At 42.2% G+C, this 20,343-nt stretch overlaps 1 protein-coding gene across 6 annotated transcripts; it reads right to left on the bottom strand.

Annotated features, from left to right (window-relative positions):
• Nucleotides 1-2,810: 2,810 nt before the first annotated feature.
• Nucleotides 2,811-13,721, bottom strand: LOC103435775 (WD repeat-containing protein WDS homolog). 6 transcript variants are annotated; one of them, XM_029102557.2, is made up of 4 exons: nucleotides 13,372-13,566; nucleotides 12,415-12,697; nucleotides 12,233-12,310; nucleotides 2,811-3,776 (listed from the first exon to the last, which is right to left on the bottom strand). In XM_029102557.2, the coding sequence occupies exons 1-4, from the start codon at nucleotides 13,414-13,416 to the stop codon at nucleotides 3,760-3,762; spliced, it is 423 nt and encodes a 140-aa protein (XP_028958390.1). In that variant the 5' UTR covers nucleotides 13,417-13,566; the 3' UTR covers nucleotides 2,811-3,759. The 6 variants fall into 6 exon arrangements, with proteins under 6 accessions (XP_028958390.1, XP_028958391.1, XP_070678666.1 ...); XM_029102558.2 differs by having other exon boundaries at nucleotides 12,469-12,697; nucleotides 13,372-13,559; XM_070822565.1 differs by lacking the exon at nucleotides 2,811-3,776 and having other exon boundaries at nucleotides 12,144-12,254; nucleotides 12,383-12,697; nucleotides 13,372-13,449; nucleotides 13,527-13,721.
• Nucleotides 13,722-20,343: the final 6,622 nt, after the last annotated feature.

Below are 20,343 nucleotides of genomic sequence, written 5' to 3'. Positions count from 1 at the left end.
AGTATACATCATATTACTAGATTTATGAATGAAAAGATAGAACAAAAAGGGTCGGGCAAGGTTTCACCTTGTCGGGCAAGGCTGATTGTCTTGCAACTTCTTCTCTTTGTGATTTACAAAGGGTTTGAGTGCTAAAAGTGGAGATTGGGAGATGAGTTTACAAGAGGGAATCGATACTACATCAAGATTCAGACAAGGTAACAGACCTTTTACAAAGGCTTTTAGTGAAGGTTGATCATGAAAAGGATGAAGGATTGGTGCTGACTACAGCTTCGTATGCAAATCTAGCTTGAGCAGAATTTGTGTATTTGTTTGTTTGATTGAGTGTCCTTATCTCTGATTTCTCTTTCCCTTTTTATAGATGATTTGGCTTGGCTGCTGAATGCGGCTCAAGGGTAGTGACTCATCAGCTTTTTACTTGTACTGCCATTGTAAAGTACTTTTAGGCTGATTAGCTGGCTAGTCTACACCACTTGACTTCTAGGTAGGTGAGCAAGTGGCTCAAGTGATCTGCACTTAGTCGGGAAAAGGGCTTCTTCCGCCTTCTGGGCTTCGGCTGAGCCTTGGGCTTCCTTCCTTCTATACCTTCTTCTGGGCTAACTTCCTTTTGAGCCCAAAGTTCCAGTTTTAATCCAAACAGACCCTCAATGCGAACCTTCACTAGGTATGATGGTTAAGTCCGACTTATCGGGGCAACTACCAAGATGGTGATCCTTCGACCAAACTTGTAAAAGTTCAAACAAGCTCAGAACGAGGAAACTGCCTGACCAAAGGTGTTGGGGATAGTGCGGTGTTTGACCAAAGGTGTTGGAAATAGTAGTTATTTGATGAAAATCCTTTTTCTCACGTTTTAGGAAACTCCACGTGAGTCCTGAGGAACCCATTTCCCTAGTTTTAGAAGAAAAAAACGCCCAAGCGAGATAAAGGGGAAGGTTGAAGATGATCTGTTGGCTGGGCATAAGAAGCTTTTGACTTAAGTTAATTGTTCAAAAATGAAGATTTGAACCAGAATTTATAGGAACATCAAATGATAGCTCAAAGGTCGTGGGAAGAGCAAGAAACGCGTGATTGCATTAATCACGTCCGGAAGACACAAGTTCCGAGAGCAGGCATACATGCGCATGTAGCTATTCAATCAATATTGGCACCTGGAATTCTAGCCTGAATATTAATTGAAGGGGGCACTGTTTGGGTTAAAACTAGAATTTTTTGCTCAAAAGGAAGTTAGCCCAGAAGAAGGTATAGAAGGAAGGAAATCCAAGGCTCAGCCGAAGCCCAGAAGGCGGAAGAAGCCATTTTCCCGACTAAGTGCAGATCACTTGAGCCACTTGCTCACCTACCTAGAAGTCAAGTGGTTTAGACTAGCCAGCTAATCAGCCCAAAAATACTTTACAATGGTAGTACAAGTAAAAAGCTGATAAGTCACTACTCTTCAGCCGCATTCGGGCAAGATCAATGCTGCAGGCAGCCAAGCCAAATCATCTATAAAAAGGGAAAGAGAAATAAAAAATAAGGACACTCAATCAAACAAACAAATACACAAACTCTGCTCAAGCCAGATTTGCATACGAAGCTGTAGTCAGCACCAAGCCTTCATCCTTTTCAAGATCAACCTTCACCAAAAGCCTTTGTAAAAGCTATGCTACCTTGTCTGAATCTTGTTGTAGTATCGATTCCCTCTTGTAAACTCATCTCCCAATCTTCACTTCTAACACTCAAATCCTTTGTAAATCACAAATAGATGAAGTTGCAAGATGATCAGCCTTGCCCGACAAGGTGAAACCTTGCCTGACCCTCTTTGTTCTGTCTTTTCATTCATAAATCTAGTAATATAATGTATACTTCCATCTGTATCCAAGTTATTTATAGCAAGTTTATGATTAAAAGGCTTCTTGGTTCTTGGATCTGGTCGGTTTAATAGTACCCAACCATGCAAAATATAAAGTTGGAATCCGCACTCATAGCTTGACCAGATCTAAGTTTTAACCTTTCGGGCATACAAGATTTATCAATCAAAAGTCATTGGTCTCAAGGCATAAAAAAGAACTTTATGTGGACTTAACCCATCCACGACAATCTTTGATAATAAGAAGTCCGAAGTTACTTGGGGCGCAAGTAATCAGCCTATTTCTTAGTTTTACTTCTATTATATTATGATTGCCAAGAACGCATGAGTATAGAATTAATTCTGATGGGAAGCCTCAATGCCTATACTTAAGGCCCTACAAAGGCACCCATCTGGGTTCGTTCTGCTCTTCGGGCTCGGGTGATTAAAGTATAACAGTTGTAAAACTTCTGCAACAATGAAACAACCAGTACTTGGTTAAGTTTTGATTGCGAGCCTCAAGGCCTACACCTAAAGCCCTACAAAGGCACATTTCATAGCTAACTTGGTCTCTTGGGCATATACAATTAAACTAAACATCTGTTTTACATTTGTCATGCTAAAGATGGCAGTGGCACGCCTGAACACCTAAAGTTAATTTTGATTGTGAGCCTTAAGGCCTACACCTAAGGCCCCACAAATGCACCTTTCAGAATTAACTCTATCCTTCTCTTACAGCCGCCAATAAGCAAAAGCCCGACAGACAATATCAACCGGCGCCAACCTCTTGGGGAGCTGTGTACTCGTCGGTCGGCCAGGAAACGTCCCCATCGGAAATTCCTCCAAACGAACAAGTGGTGGTGCTGAGCTTTGTGGTGGCAGCGATTGCTGGTTTATGGAATTATTTTGTGGTTATTAGGGTTACTGTTTCGGAGCTACTTTCAACGTTAGGGGGGTTGGCTCAAAATGGAAATCTGCACCAAAATTTTCAGAAAACATATTCACACTCAATAACGAATAGGAGCTTGAAAAGAACAAAAGCCATATATACATGGGTGAGAGGATGTAAAATAGGAGATATGATCTTTTCAACTGAGCTTCTGAGGTTGAATCTTGTAAGGTCGGCTCGACCCCCATATACGGATGGTATGATCATCGCTTGCTGATGCCAGCATGTGCGGTCTCTTATGATTCCAACTCACACAGTTCACGGTCATTGAATGCCCATGCAAAACCTCTATCGGCCTAGAATTTCATGAGTTCCAAATGTATACCTAGACGAGGTTCCATTTGGTTCATTGGATACAAGAATGATTTGTATCTCAGCATATGTAGGCAAATTCTCAAATTTGGGAAGCATACCTGTGAATTCTCACTACCACTGGCAATAAATGTGTTGTTCAATCCACCGAAGCAGGAGCGTATCACATACTTGCTCTGCTTGTGGCCCGTAAACTTCAGCGGCTTCTCCCACTCCCCAACGACATCCCACATATGAATCTCCTGGCTATTTAGGTTGACAATAAAGAACTTACTGTCTCCAGAAATTGAAAGGGATGTGATAGAATTGTCTTTAGAAATGACACGTTCGACATTTGTTCCCACATTTAAAATTTGAATTTCTTTATCAGAGAAAATGCTGATAAGATTTTCCCCATCTGGTGTCACAGCAAGATCTAAAATCTTGGGCATCCTTATCCCTCTCCATGCTTTCAACTCGCTGACATCACAAGTCGCTTTGAGTCAGGAAACCAAGCACATGAGCTGACAATAAGCCGGGATCCCCAAATGTATGCTTGCATGTACCTGTTTCCACATCCCATAGTTTGAGGACTTCAACATTTCCACATGTAAGCAACTTTGAGTCGTCGGGGCTCCATGCTAGAAAGGATACCGGTTTCTGGTGACTCCTCAGAGTATGTTGTAATGTCACCCTACCTTTCTCCAGCACCTGGCAAGGTGGTATGCAATTAGTGTTATATTTTGTCATTTTTAGCTGTCTAGATTGTAAGTTTCTCAACATAAACAACTCTTTAAGCATTCAGTTTATACGAACATGAAAGTTGGATTTAAAGTAATAATCATATATGTTAAGATCCCATATGGCATTTATATCCGCTTCACTTTATAAAAACTATATTAACATCGGCATAATATGTTTGGGAACAATATTAATGCTTTCACTGAATTACCAAATTTAATGATTAAACAGACACCTCTTTGGATCATGCATTCGTCCACGTGACACAACATAGTTTTTTCTGTTATATTGACGTAGCTTAAGAATAGATCCTTCCTAAAACAGAAAAACTATTTTTCATTCCTTGTCAATTTTAAAGAGTACTAAAAGCAAGATTTTCAATGATCTTGAAAAAAAATCTCCTTCCCACTGTTTTCCTAAATCTGCAATAGTTCTCATACAAATCCTCTCTTCTTATTTTTCCTTCCATATGATCTTTTTCGAGAAACTCCGCCTTGTAAGTTTATCTTACATTGCCGGTCCCAAGCCCGGATAAAGAAGGAGGGGGAGGGCGTCAGGTAGTCGACAGCCGGCACTCCATGATCACGTCGAATCCTTATGAAAATGAATCCAGAACGAAATCGCGCTAAAGCTAGGGCGTCACCCGTAAGTGGCGCGCTGTGTGGCCTGAGCACAGTGATAAGTGAGCAAGGGTCGCTGTATCTCCATCGGCACCCGGATACAGTGTTAAATGAGCAAGGGGGCTATAGAAACTTCTTTTCGAACGACTCCACTCAAAGTTGTTTAGGAGCATATGCTCCTATCAACTTTACACGGGACACACAAAAGAAGTACTTTGATCCTATTCGACGGGGAAGGGTGAAGAAGCTAGGACAGAAGGGTAGAGTTCAAGAGAGCAAAATGCGTTTAGGAACGTGGAATATAGGAACCTTGACAGGAAAATCTATGGAAGTAGTAGAAGTTATGGTGAGGAGAAGGATAAATATTATGTGCCTACAAGAAACTAAGTGGGTTGGTCGTAAGGCAAAGGATCTAGAAAACTCAGGGTTTAAACTATGGTATTCGGGCACAAATAGAACGAGAAACGGTGTTGGCATCATCGTGGACAAGACCTTGACACAAGATGTTGTAGATGTCAAGAGGGTAGGAGATAGAATCATGGCAATCAAGATTGTAATAGGACAAGAACTTATCAATGTGATTAGTGCGTACGCACCTCAAGTAGGGTTGGATACGAGTTCGAAGGAGAAATTTTGGGAAGACCTTGGAGACTTGGTGCAAGGAATTGCTCAAACGGAGAAGTTATTTATAGGAGGAGATTTAAATGGACACGTGGGCAGGGAGACAGGCAACTATGGAGGTTTTCATGGTGGCCATGGTTTTGGGGAGAGAAACGAGGATGGGGAAGCTATCTTGGATTTTGCAATGGCATATGATCTCTTCTTAGCCAACACCTTCTTTAAGAAGAGAGAAGAACATGTGATCACCTACAAGAGTGGGTCGTCAAAAACACAAATAGATTTTCTTCTAATGAGGAAAGGGGATCGTATAACTTGTAAGGATTGCAAAGTTATACCAGGAGAGAGCGTGACTAATCAACATCGCTTGTTGGTGATGGATGTACATATCAAAAGAGTGAGAAAAAAGAACAAGACTTGGAAGTGCCCAAGGACTAGATGGTGGAATCTAAAAGAAGAAAAACAAGCCATTTTCAAAGAGAAAGTAATCACCCAGTGTGTGTGGGATAGAGAGGGGGAAGCTAACCAAATGTGGGATTCCATGGCTAGTTGTATCCGAAAAGTAGCAAAAGAGGTATTAGGAGAGTCCAAGGGCTTTGCCCCACACCAAAAGGAATCTTGGTGGTGGAATGAGGAGGTACAAGCAAAGGTGAAGGCTAAGAAGGAATGTTGTAAAGCCTTATACAAGGATAGGACCGATGAAAATGGTGAAAGGTATAGAAAAGCGAAGCAAGAGGCGAAGAAAGCTGTGAGAGAAGCTAAGTTAGCGGCTTATGACGATATGTATAAGCGACTAGATACCAAAGAAGGAGAGTTGGATATCTATAAACTAGCTAGAGCAAGGGAAAAGAAGACAAAGTACCTAAACCAAGTGAGGTGCATCAAGGATGAGGATGGAAAGGTTCTTGCTACAGAGAACGCGGTTAAAGACAGATGGAAAGGTTATTTTCATAATCTTTTCAATGAAGGACATGAAAGGAGTGCTTCTTTAGGGGAGTTAAGTAACTCAGAAGAGTGTAGAAACTACTCTTTTTATCGTAGAATCCGGAAGGAAGAAGTGGGTGTAGCTTTGAAGAAGATGAAGCATAGAAAAGCAGTAGGCCCAGACGATATACCAATCGAAGTGTGGAAAGTTTTGGGAGAGACAGGTATAACATGGCTCACTGACCTTTTCAATAGGATTTTGAAAACGAAGAAGATGCCGAATGAGTGGCGAATGAGCACTTTGGTGCCTATCTACAAGAATAAGGGCGATGTACAAAATTGCATGAACTATAGGGGAATTAAGCTAATGAGTCATACAATGAAGCTCTGGGAGAGAGTCATTGAGCATAGATTGAGGCAAGAGACACGGGTTTCGGACAACCAATTCGGGTTCATGCCAGGGCGCTCAACCATGGAGGCAATCTATCTCTTACGAAGATTGATGGAAAGATATAGAGATGGGAAAAAGGATTTACACATGGTCTTTATAGATTTGGAAAAAGCGTATGATAGGGTCCCAAGAGACATTCTTTGGAGGATTTTAGAGAAGAAAGGAGTACGAGTAGCATATATCCAAGCTATACAGGATATGTATGAAGGAGCAAAGACTGCCGTAAGAACTCATGAAGGACAAACCGAAAGCTTTCCCATAACTGTAGGATTACATCAAGGCTCATCCTTAAGTCCTTACCTTTTTGCGTTGGTAATGGATGAGTTAACAGGACATATTCAAGGTGATATTCCTTGGTGTATGCTTTTCGCAGACGATATAATGTTGATAGATGAAACTCAGGAAGGGGTAAATGCAAAGCTTAACCTTTGGAGAGAAGTGTTGGAATCTAAAGGTCTTCGCCTAAGTCGATCAAAGACAGAATATATGGAGTGCAAGTTCAGTGCAAATGGAGGCCAAAACGAGTTAGGGGTGAGGATAGGAGATCAAGAAATACCAAAGAGCGACCGTTTTCGTTACCTAGGATCTATCTTGCAAAAGAACGGAGAATTAGATGGAGATCTCAACCATAGAATACAAGCTGGATGGATGAAGTGGAAGAGTGCATCCGGCGTGTTGTGTGACCGCCGTATGCCACTGAAGCTCAAGGGAAAATTTTATAGGACGGCAATAAGGCCGGCGATGCTGTATGGCACAGAATGTTGGGCGGTGAAGCATCAACACGTACACAAAATGGGTGTAGCGGAGATGAGGATGCTTCGTTGGATGTGTGGGCACACGAGAAAGGATAAGATTAGGAATGAGGATATCCGGGGTAAAGTAGGAGTAGCCGAAATTGAAGGAAAGATGAGAGAAAATCGGTTACGGTGGTTTGGACATGTGCAAAGAAGGCCTACTGACGCTCCGATTAGAAGATGCGACTATGAGACAGAGGTTCAAGGCCGAAGGGGCAGAGGAAGACCTAGGAAAACTTTGGAAGAGACCCTAAGAAAAGACTTAGAGTACTTGGATCTAACAGAGGACATGACACAGGACAGAACACAATGGCGTTCTAAGATTCATATAGCCGATCCCACTCAGTGACTTGGATTTTCCAAGTCTCCAACCGAGAAGTTTTCCTCACTCAGGAAATTAAGGGAACACTACCTCAACCTATATGCTCCACTCACAAAGCTTCAACATACAAGCTTCAACAAAAGAAAATTCAAAGAACTTAGCGAAGAAGGCTTTGGTGTATTTAACACAATACGTTGAAATGAAGGAAAGCTTATTTATTGATATCCCCGATAAGTTACAAATATGTACATATACTTGAGTCAAAATAAACAAACAAGAGGGAGCCTTCACAAAGGTTGCTTAGGAGAAGTCTCAGCAGTCGGTAGAGCCCCAGAAAGAGAAGGCACCGGAGGGGGATCATTCGGAGCCTCAGTACTAGACAAAACCCTAGAAGGAGGAGGCATCAGAGATTGATCATTTGGAGCCTCATTATGCGGTACAGCCTTAGAAGACGAATGCAATAAATGCCTTTGGAACAAACCCACAAATCTCTGATGATCAAGTAAAACCTGACCATCAGATTCCTTCATCTGGTCAAGCTTCCTCTTCATGTTTGTAGCATAGTCATGTGCGAGCCGGTGCAACTGTTTATTCTCATGCTTGAGCCCTCTAATCTCCTGTTTGAGACTCATCACTTCAGCCGCCAATGATTCAACTTGACGGGTTCGAGCAAATAGGCGTTGGGTCATATTAGACACAGAACCTGCACACTGAACACTGAGAGCCAGAGAATCCTTAACAGACAACTCATCAGACCGTTTGGAAAGTAGTCTGTTATCTTTGGGAGTGAGAAGGTTCCTGGCCACTACCGCAGCGGTCATATCATTCTTCATCACGGAATCCCCAACGGTAAGAGGACCAGTAGGGGAGACGAAGGATGGGCGCCATATGTTGTCTGGAGAAGGCGGGGCTGCCTCTTCAACAAGGTTCAAGTCAAAACGACGGTCGGAGGGGCCAGACATTTTCAAAGGTGTTGAAGAGAGAAGAGGTCGGACAAATCAAGATCTTAGAAGTGCAAGAATGAAGCTTCTACTGGTGGATATTCAAGTGTGCTTTGGAACTTAATGTCAGCCCCTATAAAAATCTGCACTCGACGAAGCTTCAGAAATCGAAGAGGCGCCTACTCAGAAATCGAAGAGGCGTTTGCTTTCTCAAAAGTTGGGCTGCTCAGAGACCACGAGGGTCGATCTCAGAAATCGAAGAGGTGTTTGCTTTCTCAAAAGCTGGGCTGCTCAAAGACCACAAAGGCCGATCTCAGAAATCGAAGAGGCTTGCTTTCTCAAAAGCTGGGCTGCTCAGAGACCACGAGGGCCGATTTTAGAAATCGAAGAGGCACCTACTTTTCCAGCCTTGTCAGCACCTGTCACACGCACACTTAGCTTTGCGGAAATTATGGGCATTCTGTCGAAGATTTCTGGCGAAGTAGAAAGCACATGAATCGTACTGTTCAATCACCCACTTCCGACACGCAACAGTAGCTCATGGGTACCACAGATAACTTTGCCAAAGTTCTCTGACAAAGTTGAGACACGTGAAGCTTGCAGCTCCCACTACATCGCTCTGACCAAGAAGGGTAAAAGAATTGCAAAGAAACAACACTAACAAAGTTTAGACACATAAATTTTGAAGGTCTAGCTACCATATTATTACCCACAAGGGTAAAGGAACAGTACCACTGCTGGATAATTGGAAAGTCCCGGTGTGTCAACCTCTGTGCTTCGTGGCAAGGTAGACTAGCAAACATGCCCAACCTTTACTCACATTCGAGAAAACACTCCTAACAAGATTGCTTGCTCCAAAATCGACGAGGCACCGCCCTCCGAATCTCGAGAGCCAGACTCCCAACATGATTAATTTCTCAAAAATCGAAGAGAGGGTAAAGGAACAGTACCACTGCTGGATAATTGGAAAGTCCCTGTGTGTCAACCTTTGTGCTTCGTGGCAAGGTAGACTAGCAAACATGCCCAACCTTTACTCACATTCGAGAAAACACTCCCAACAAGATTGCTTGCTCCAAAATCGAAGAGGCACCGCCCTCCGAATCTCGAGAGCCAGACTCCCAACATGATTACTTTCTCAAAATCGAAGAGAGGGTAAAGGAACAGTACCACTGCTGGATAATTGGAAAGTCCCTGTGTGTCAACCTCTGTGCTTCGTGGCAAGGTAGACTAGCAAACATGCCCAACCTTTACTCACATTCGAGAAAACACTCCCAACAAGATTGCTTGCTCCAAAATCGAAGAGGCACGGCCCTCCGAATCTCGAGAGCCAGACTCCCAACATGATTACTTTCTCAAAAATCGAAGAGACACCGCTCTCCGAATCTCGAGAGCCAGACCCCCAGCAGGATTGCTTTCTCAAAAATCGAAGAGGCATCGTTCTCCGAATCTCGAGAGCCAGACCCCCGATAGGTCTGTAATCTTCACACGCAACATCAGCTTTCCAGATACCACAAACCACTTTTTCAAAGGGCTCTGACAGAGTTAAAACATGTGAAGCTGGCAGCTCCCACTACCGTGCTATAACCAAGCAGGGTAAAGGAATAGCATTATTACTTGATGTTAGGGAGACTCCTATATATGTCGACTTCCATCCCTAACGGACAGGCAGACCTGCAAAAATGCTCAACCCTTTCTCTTATCTGAGAGGGCACTCCCAACAAAGCCTTTCGAAATATTCAGCTTTCTTTCCCCCCGATAATACCTCTGTAAACAAGCTATACTAGAGCAAGAATATCTCATATCATCAGGGTTAAAAGCAAGAGCATCCCATATCATGCTTTTTCCCTGTCTTTTCCTTTGGCCTTGTTCTTACCTGCAAGACAAGGAGAAAGAGAGCAATCAGTCAGCACTTGGAATCAAGCTTCCAACCAGGAACTGACTGCCTGGAACCCCTTACCTGATTACTTACCTGGCATTGCTCTCGAGTACTCATCTTCAACATGTTATGCTTCCAGGGAAGATACCGCATCTGCCTGAGGAACAGATAGGGCAAGTGAGAATGATACAAGGAAGCATGTGGAGACAAGCGTAACAGCACACGTGCCGATACATCCACTACTCTATCAAAAGCAAAAGTATCCCATATCAGCAGGGTCGAACGTACTCTAGATTTGATGGACTTGTTTTGACCCTCAAATTCTTCAGTCGGCCTTATACTCTGGAGGAAACCAGAAAACCCTCCAGCCCAGTTCAAGAATAAGCCTGTGGAAAGTTACTTCTTTAAAAGCAAAAGTATCCCATATCATCTCTCCTCATTTTTCTTCTCTTTATCCTTCATGCTGCCTGCAAGATAGGGAGAATGTGAACAATCAGCCGGAGCTCTGATTGCTTACCTTGTCTGTCACCTCTTTCAGCAGATCCCCCAGCTCGGCGACTTGGGGGACTCCTACTACATGGTTTGTATCTCGCTTGACCAAGCATGAAACTACAAGTAAGCTTCAAGTGAAATTGATACATTACCTTGTGCATCTCCACCAGTTACAGATATCACCCCTGGATGGAGGAAGAGTACTTCCAGAGAAAATGCCACATCTACCTATGAGACAGATAAGGCAAGTCAAGACGATACCACACTCCGGTACTTAGAAGTTTCGTGGCCACCAGATCATTCTCCCACAATATTTCCTAATGTCATTTGTACTAAATCATTCATTTGTACTCACTAAAGGAGAGTTTGAACCTATGTACTTGTGTAAACCCTTCACAATTAATGAGAACTCCTCTATTCCGTGGACGTAGCCAATCTGGGTGAACCACGTACATCTTGTGTTTGCTTTCCTATCTCTATCCATTTATATACTTATCCACACTAATGACCGGAGCAATCTAGCGAAGATCACAAAAAGTGACCGTTTTCGCTACCTAGGATCTATCTTGCAAGAGAACGGAGAATTAGATGGAGATCTCAACCATAGAATACAAGCTGGATGGATGAAGTGTAAGAGTGCATCCGGCGTGTTGTGTGACCGTCGTAGGCCACTGAAGCTCAAGGGAAAATTTTATAGGACGACAATAAGGCCAGCGATGTTGTATGGCACAGAATGTTGGGCGGTGAAGCATCAACGTACACAAAATGGGTGTAGCGGAGATGAGGATGCTTCGTGGGATGTATGGGCGCACGAGAAAGGATAAGATTGGGAATTAGGATATCCGAGGTAAAGTAGGAGTAGCCAAAATTGAAGGAAATATGAGAGAAAATCGGTTCCGGTGGTTTGGACATGTGCAAAGAAGGCCTACTGACGCTCCGGTTCGAAAATGTGACTACGGGACAGAGGTTCGGGGCCGAAGGAGTAGAGGAAGACCTAGGAAAACTTTGGAAGAGACCCTAAGAAAAGACTTGAGTACTTGGATCTAACGGAGGACATGACACAAATGAGCGCAATGGCGTTCTAGGATTCATATAGCCGACCCCACTTAGTGGGAAAAGGCTTTGTTGTTGTTGTTGTTGTTGTATGATCTTTTTCGAGAGTATATTATTGTTATATGAGCGGTGTCAAGAACCCTAAACATATACTTCTTATCCACAATTTCTTATGCATGAAGGCCACATTTCCACCAATTAAGTAAAATATTGTGTGGGTTAATATTTAATCGTTGAGAATGAAACTTCGGTACCAAAGCAATATTCAATTAGTTGAATAAATAAAATACTTATAAATTCTAATACAAATCACTCCGGATAGAATTCTATGGTACCTTCCTTATGCTCAGTCAAAATCTGCATCAGGTGAAACATGTGTTCATGTGTATGTGAGTCCTCCAATAGAAGAACATCTGAGCAAACAAAAGTAAAACCCTCATAACTTCAATTTCCAAAACATAAACATTATTGACAGCAAATCACACCTGAACAGTTTCAGTGGGGATCTGATCCCTACCATAGAAATGGTCAGCATAAAGTGAAACTGCATCCGACAAATTGTGATACATACATGAATCAATCTGGGACAAAACAGCAGTTTCAACCAGATGTTCCATCCTGTTCTCGAGCAGTGTGATTGGTGGAGGAAACAATTTTTCTAATTCTTGCAATAGTTTTTTACGCAACTCACAAACAGCAATATCATCTATTTTTCTCTGCTCCATTTCCTTCGACGACAGGGTACTGCGAGCAAGGTTATGAACTTTCCCTCTGTCTACATGTAATGTTGACACCTCTTTCTGCAAAATGGCCAGAGCCAATTTGTCATCCCCACATTTCAAATACTCCAAAAGACATTGTTTGAATACAAGAAACAAAGCAGCAGCTCTCGTATCATCTGTCAAATCATTGATGGTATTCAGGGTATCAACACAACCATCCCAATTCCCACTTGATATCTATGATTCCAGCATTTGAAAATCATCGGATTTGCATGAAATGCCAGACTCCAACTCCAAGCATGAAGCAGACTTCTCATAGCCAATTGAAAGCAGGCATTGAATTATTATCCTTACAAACTCATGTTTCTTAATTAGGCCTTTTGAGCCGAGCCTAGGAGAAACCTCCATCAGCAATGGAGTTCGGGAAATCCTAAGATGGTTTGATGAACTTCCTAGCCTTTTACAGTCTCCCCATTTCTTCCACCAGCCATGATAATCACAAGAGAAAACAAACACTCTGTCAAATGCCAAATTTCACACCTCCTATCTCGAAATGCCAGTAATGACAAATAGAAGATTACCAAAATAACCAATCCCGAAAAGAATTCGACTTTATATCTCTGAAACCAAATACCCAAACCTATACAAGACAACTGTACTCTGCGGAAAAGCTCCCTGAAACCCTAAACCTCCAATTTCGTAATCAAACAACAAAAGCAGCAAAACCAACCAAAGTTTAAACAAAAACGTACCAAGTCAACAGAAGCTCTCAAATCCCAATGCCCGAAAGTCCTCATTGAAAAAACACTAATATTCTGCAAAGAAGCTCCCTAGAACCCCAAACCTCCAATTCTGAATTCAAACAGCAAAACCAGTAAAACAAACCAAATCTCAAACGAAAACGTACCTGCGCAACAGAAGAGCTCAATTCTCAATGCCCAAAAGTCCTTTCTGAAAAAGCACTTATACGCCAACTGCAATTACCAGCTTTACCACCATAACCCACAAGCCCAAAAATACGGAAACCAACCCAAAAATGGTATCCACCCGAAATCCCTCAATACCCAAAAACCTTCAAATGGCAGTTAAAACCAGATTCAGGTACTATTGGACGCAATCAAAACGAACCCAGAACAGCTCAGAGCTAGAAGCAAATAACCATAGAGCCCGATACGCCGAAAACCGCCATGGCTGACGATGCTATTCGTTAAAATTCAACGTACCCGGAAAAGCTTCGAGCTCGAAGAAGAAGAAAAAACGATAATTCGAAAACCAGTATGAATCTTTGGCGGTGGGAAGATTGGATTGGATTGGTGGGGAGGAAATGGAAGAAGTGGTAAATTTGTGAGGGTGGATTGGAATTCTGGGAAGCAGTAAAGTGGCAGTCAATGGAAGAGATCGATAGAGTGAACGAGTACGAGAAAATATACAGAGAGCAGAGAGATCATCTTAACAAGTCATTTGCCGACGTTTTGAGGGAGAAAACCGGGTCCCAGTTTACCAGTTTATCGTATGGTTTTATCCAAGTCTAAAATACCGATCAGATCGGAAATATCGGTAGTTTAAAAATACGGTAATTTTGATGGAAATATCGGGATATTATCGATATCGATAAAAATTGAATAAAAACCATGGAAATTATAAGAAAAACTTGGAAATTTTTATTGAAATTTTGCAGAATGTTTATTTAGTCAATTATCTATTAGTTTATCACAAAACATTGGAAGGAAATGCATTGCATGATGGATTTAACTGATTTAAGTTGATTATATAGCAAGCTGGCAAACATTGTGAGTGTAGAAAATATATAGTAATTAATGAAAGAAGTTTAAACACATCATAATAATTTATATATAATGAATTAGTACAATAATTTACACTTTATACATTTCATGGTAAGATACATGAATGACTTAGTACCACATAGAGTTCCTATCAAGGTCTAAAATATCGATGATATCGGAAATATCGATAGTCCAAAAACACGAAAATTTCGATGAAAATATCGGGATAATATAGATATTTTAGACCATGGTTTTATCCAACGAGATTATAAACGGCACCTCGTTTTTGGTTATATTCAAAATAATTGGCAAAACATAAAATATTAGAAAATATATTGGTCTATAAAAATTAAATAAGGAAAACTAATAAAAAGGGTTTGAAAACTTTGAGTTTTAACGATAAGGATAAAATAAATGGTAAAGTGAATATACCAGGATTGACTTTTTAGTGTAAAAATGTGGTTTTTTGTTAAAGTGAACAGTACCATGAGCTTTTCGTTAAAGTTCTCAATTAAATACTTAGGCCTCGTTTGGCGGGTCGTATAAGGAATCGGATATGATTAATAATATGGATCCGATCGTTTGGTGTCCTCTCGTATTAAATAGTCGTCGAATTTAAATAGTCGCAAGATTAATTTAGTCAATCTACTTATTTAGTAGGGTATACACCTGCATAATAAATCCTTCCAAAAGGAGTAGATTATTAGTCTGGTTCCCTTCCCTCTCTCTCGCACTTCGTTCTTTAAGACACCTGACTGAGCACCAACAGCTGGGTGTACGTAATTCGATTGGAGACGACGGGGAGTCCCTGGGACCATGACTTCTTGGGCGCGCGCTTTTTCTCCTTGACAGTGGCGAGGACGGTGGGGATTTGGGGGAATGAGGTGGAGATTACGGTGAAAGCTACAAAGAGCTTGAGGAAATCGAAATTGGGTTTGTGGGTTTTATCGTTTTCATCATCATTGTTGGCGGGTGAGAGGTGGGAGGAGGAGGAGGATGAGACAGCGGATGGAGGGGTTTTGACGGGGTTTTGGTGAGGGGTATTGGTCAGGGGTATGGGGATAGGGAAGAAGATGAGCCCAAAAGGCAATGGTAGTCCATGGAGCTTCTCTCTCTATATCTCTCGCTTCTACATTTGATTAAGCGAAGGTTTTGTGGACGAAAAGGTGTGGCTCCATTTTTTAGCTTATTCTCTTTTGGGTTTCTGTAAGGGTGTTGGGGAGTGCGACGGAGAGATCTAGGGAAGACAAGACTGAATAGATGATTTCAATTTTTTTATTTTTTATTCTAAGTTTGATTTAAATAAAGGAAGATTTTGTTTTTGTTTTTAATTTGACCCATTTGGTGGTCGTGAATGTGTACTTTTTTTTCTTCCCATCAATCGTCAATTTTTATCTTAAAAGTAATAATACTTTGAATTCCTCTTTTCCGGTATAGTACCAAATACAGTATAAATTATACGATTATTAGTTCGATACTATACCAAACGTCAGATAAATTTAGTCAGTATTATCCAATGACTATTTATCATATCTGACTGAAATAGTCAATACAGTCTGAGCTGTCAAATGAGGCCTTAATGATCTAAAAAATATAATATGTTATGCATGACCTATGATAAAATAAAGCTTAGAGAGTGAGCATTGTGGATGCAAATTTCCGCCTTCTTCTTCTTGGACAAAATTGCACATACAAAACAATTAATACCTTAGGTTAAAACCAAGAGCCTCACGCGCCCACGATGAATTGGGGGGCTTTGGCCGAAGAACCTCTGATGCCAAAGTTAGAATTTAGAGAGAAAAGTATTTGGAGAGTTTTTGGGAGTTTTGCAAGAGTATGGAACTTAGCTTTTTAGAAGAAATAGGGTCATATATATATAGGGAATGGGTTGTCGCCGGCCCTTAAGTGTGTTTTGGGGTGTTATTTGGTGATTCAATTAGCAATTAATATATTAATTAGGTATAAATATATTAATTGGCTAATTATCATAATAAAAGAAATGTTTTGGGAGTTTTTTTGGAGGTTATGGAATGAGAATGGATGAGACAAATTTGAACTTGTTACCTATTTTGGGTACTTCTAATTTGGTTGATGGATGATTCTCCATTGCTCGCGTGTAGGAGACCTGGTATGCCTTGAGGGTAAATTTGTCATCTTCATCCAAAAATCCACGTGTCGCCTTGTGCTTATTTTTGGCTTCACAAATGCCCTCATACCTGTTGGGCTGCTCGTAAGAAAGGGCAGTAGGTGTAGAGATCTTCTTGATTTAGGAAACGCATGACTACTTCCTATTTTGATGTAGATTCCCTCTTTAATAGGAAATTAGATCCTTCTAGGAAAGAGAAATAAATTTCTCTCAAAGCCTATTTAAGTCCACCTTAAGTGGGTTATTAAATCAACTTTGGAGAGTGATTTATTCTACCCTACAAGAGAGAGAGAGAGCTTAAAGGATATTTGTTCCCCCTCCTCTAGCAATCTTCTACATCTTGTCCGTGCAAAAGATCGTTTTTCGTTGCTTTCTTCGTCTTCTCCACGCCGCACCGATGTAAGGAAAATTTAATTTTCCTTGTCTTCTTCTTGGGAGGTGCTGCCACGGGGTAGCTGTTGGGGTGGTGCGGTACGTCGACTGGCAGGGGCCAGAAGTCGACTTGTCATAGGCCAAAGAGGTGGCGTGGCATGGGTCATTGCTTGTGCTGCTCGACTTGATTAAAGCCAATGATTAGCTCGGCATGGGCCGAGGAAGTGGTGTGACATGGGCAACGGTTTAGGCTGCTTGCCAAAAATAAGAAAACTACTTGAGTTTGATTTCTCAGCTGTCGTAGATGAAGTAGTCAAGGATAAAGCTGCCAATATTGGAGCTGCTGAAGATGAAGTGTTGAATTAGTGAACTGTTAAGTGCAAAAATGGATGCTGCCCCTGACCATTTGTTACCTAGTTGATCTTCAAACATTCGATCTTTTAAGCTATGTGGCCTTCTCGCACTGAAGAGCTTACCCAGATGGGTGTCAGGGAATTAGTTTACCTTCTCGCACTGGAGAACAATTAGTTTACCCTCTCGCGTTGGAGAGCAATTAGTTTACCCTTTCATACTGGAGAGCAATTAGTTTACCCTATTGCGCTGGTTTACCTTCTCGCACTGGAGAGCAATTAGTTTATCCTCTCGCATTGAAGAGCAGACCATTTTAGGTGTAGGGGAATTGGTTTACCCTCTTGCACTGGAGAGCAGTTAGTTTATCCTCTCGCATTGGAGAGCAGACCCATATGAGTGTCGGGGAATTGGTTTACCCTATCACATTGAAGAGCATGGAAGTCGTTGTTGTGAGTGCAACTGAGGAAAACTAGACTGCTGGGACAACCAAAATAATCCTTAGCCTGCGAGGTCTTGTTTGGCGATCTGCTTGAGACTTCAAACTGCTTATAAACCTCGCGTAAGGATGTAAGCACAGTGAGCTGCTCCCAGAATTACTGTGCCATTATTAGGTGTTTTGTTGTGTGCCTTTTTTAGGCTTGGTTGACACGAGCCACATGGCAAGATCGGCATGACTAGGAGCTATGGTGCAAGATTGACACAATTATGAGCCACGGTGATAGATCAATGGCCGCCGGGAACCGTGGAACAGGCAGGCGTGGTTGTGAAATTAGAGATAAGGCTGGCTTAGGCCATGTTGTGTGCAGTGGGAGGAATTGTCTGGAGTGTTGAGAACAAGGTATGCCCTAGGTTCTTGGTAGTCGGGCTGGTGTGTCCTTCTGATACTCGTCTGCCCCCGGCGTGCCATTAGGCTAAGCTGCTGCGTTTGTCGAAACAGAAAAAGTCTTTATATCCGGCAATCTATGTGGGGTAGTCCTATTTGCTCGATCTTGTCTTTGAAAGATAACTCGCTTATGTTGGTCATGTCTCATCGAAGCGCTTTGTCAATAGCTTTGTTACGCGGGAAATTGCACAATCGCTTGGTTATGAGTATTTCTACTTCTTCATGAATTTGCCTTTGTTGGGGTGGCAGAGCCCTCAACTGCCCTCGGTCGTGACCTGTTAGTCTAGGCTGCTCTTCCATGTGTTCGGCTCTTCTATGCTCGGCTGCGGTCGGTATGATATGTTTCTATCAGGAGAATGAGTAACTCGGAGGTTGCTCTTCCGTGAGTGTATGTTTGTCCGTGGGCCTAACTGAGAGTGCACGCTCCTTCACGCGCTAAGACAGGAGTATACGCTATCTCGGGAGTCCAGTCAGAAGTATACTCCGTTAGAACGCTAGGTTTGTGACTGGTCGAATGGCTGCTTGCCAGGACGCTGCTGGAGAGGTTCTTCGTCTACCATTGTCCTACTTCGGGAGACCTTGTCTAGGGTAAGTTACATCTTGGTGCACTGCAAGAGCTGGTTCACCAAAGTCGTCTGTTGTGCAAGGGCGCTCGTCAACTCTATGACTTGTCGAGACAAGTGTTGTTCGCCACTTGGATTGGAAGAGCTTGGAAGGAATATGCCTCATTAGGCAGTGGACGCGAGATTTGAGTTGGGAAGTGTCAGATCCGTGAGAAAAATGTGGTGAGAATGCCCCCGACTCGATGGTATGTCCGGATGGTTGATATAATCTTGGGTTGACTTGGGCTGTTTGGAAAGCCACGAGAGCAGACTGGGCCACGAGAGCAGACTGGGCCACGAGAGCAAGCTGGGCCACAAGAGCAGGCTGGGTCGCGAGAGTGGGCTGCTCGGCGGGAGCAGGCTAGGCCACGAGAGCAGGCTCCTCAGCGGGAGCAGGTTGCTCAGCAGGAGCAGGCTGGGCCACGGGAGTGGGCTGCTCGTCGGGAGCAGGTTGTGCCACGAAAGCAGGCTCGGCTGCGAGAGTAGGTTGCTTGTCGGGAGCAGGCTGCTCAGTGCATGATGCATGCGAATGTGAGGCTTGGGCTCGGGCCCGTGCAAGCTTGGATGACACGACTTGGGCTCGGGCCCGTGCAAGATTGGATGGCACGGCTTGGGCCATGGTGGAACCTCGTAATGGTGGTACCACTCTGCCTATGACCACATTTAGCCTCGTGGATCGCCGTGGTCCCATTTATTGAGTATTAGAATTTTCACTTATGGAATTTTCTAAATTTTTCTAGCAATTATATTTTTCTTATACATTTTATCAAAGAACCTTTGCAAATAAAAATTTCTAAAATAAGAACGTATGAAAAATATTCAAATGGACTAGAAAATAGAGAAAAAACCTTTTTATACGAGAGTCTTATACGAGTATGGATTTCAACTCTCAATGAAAGCACCAATTTGTGGATGCAAATTTCTGCATTCTTCTTCTTGGACAAAATTGCACCTACAAAACAATTAATACCTTAGGTTAAGGCCAAGAGCCTCACACGCCCACGATGAATTTGGGGGACTTTGGCCGAAGAACCTCCGATGCCAAAGTTAGAATTTAGAGAGAAAAGTATTTGGAGAATTTTTGGGAGTTTTGCAAGAGTATGGAACTTAGCTTTTTAGAAGAAATAGAGTCATATATATAGGGAATGGGTTGTGGCCGGCCTTTAAGTGTGTTTTGGAGTGTTATTTGGTGATTCAATTAGCAATTAATATATTAATTAGGTATAAATATATTAATTGGCTAATTATCATAATAAAAGAAATGTTTTGGGAGTTTTTTGGAGGTTATGGAATGAAGATGGATAAGACAAATTTGAACTTGTTACCTATTTTGGGTACTCCTGATTTGGTTGATGGATGATTCTCCACTGCTCGCGTGTAGGAGACCCAGTATGCCTTGAGGGTAAATTTGTCATCTTCACCAAAAAATCCACGTGTCGCCTTATGATTATTTTTGGCTCCACAAGTATAAACAAATGCTATTTTAGTTATATTTGATATTGTTATCTAATATTAAGTTAGTTATATTTTCTTTTCTTTTGGAAGTGAATACGATAGCTTTATTGAACTTCAAGTGAACTACAATT

The sequence above is a fragment of the Malus domestica genome, chromosome 05 (assembly GCF_042453785.1).
Source record: "Malus domestica chromosome 05, GDT2T_hap1".
Taxonomy (NCBI): Eukaryota; Viridiplantae; Streptophyta; class Magnoliopsida; order Rosales; family Rosaceae; genus Malus; species Malus domestica.
The sequence above is the reverse complement of the archived record's forward strand: the minus strand, read 5'-3'. Positions and strand labels throughout refer to the sequence as shown.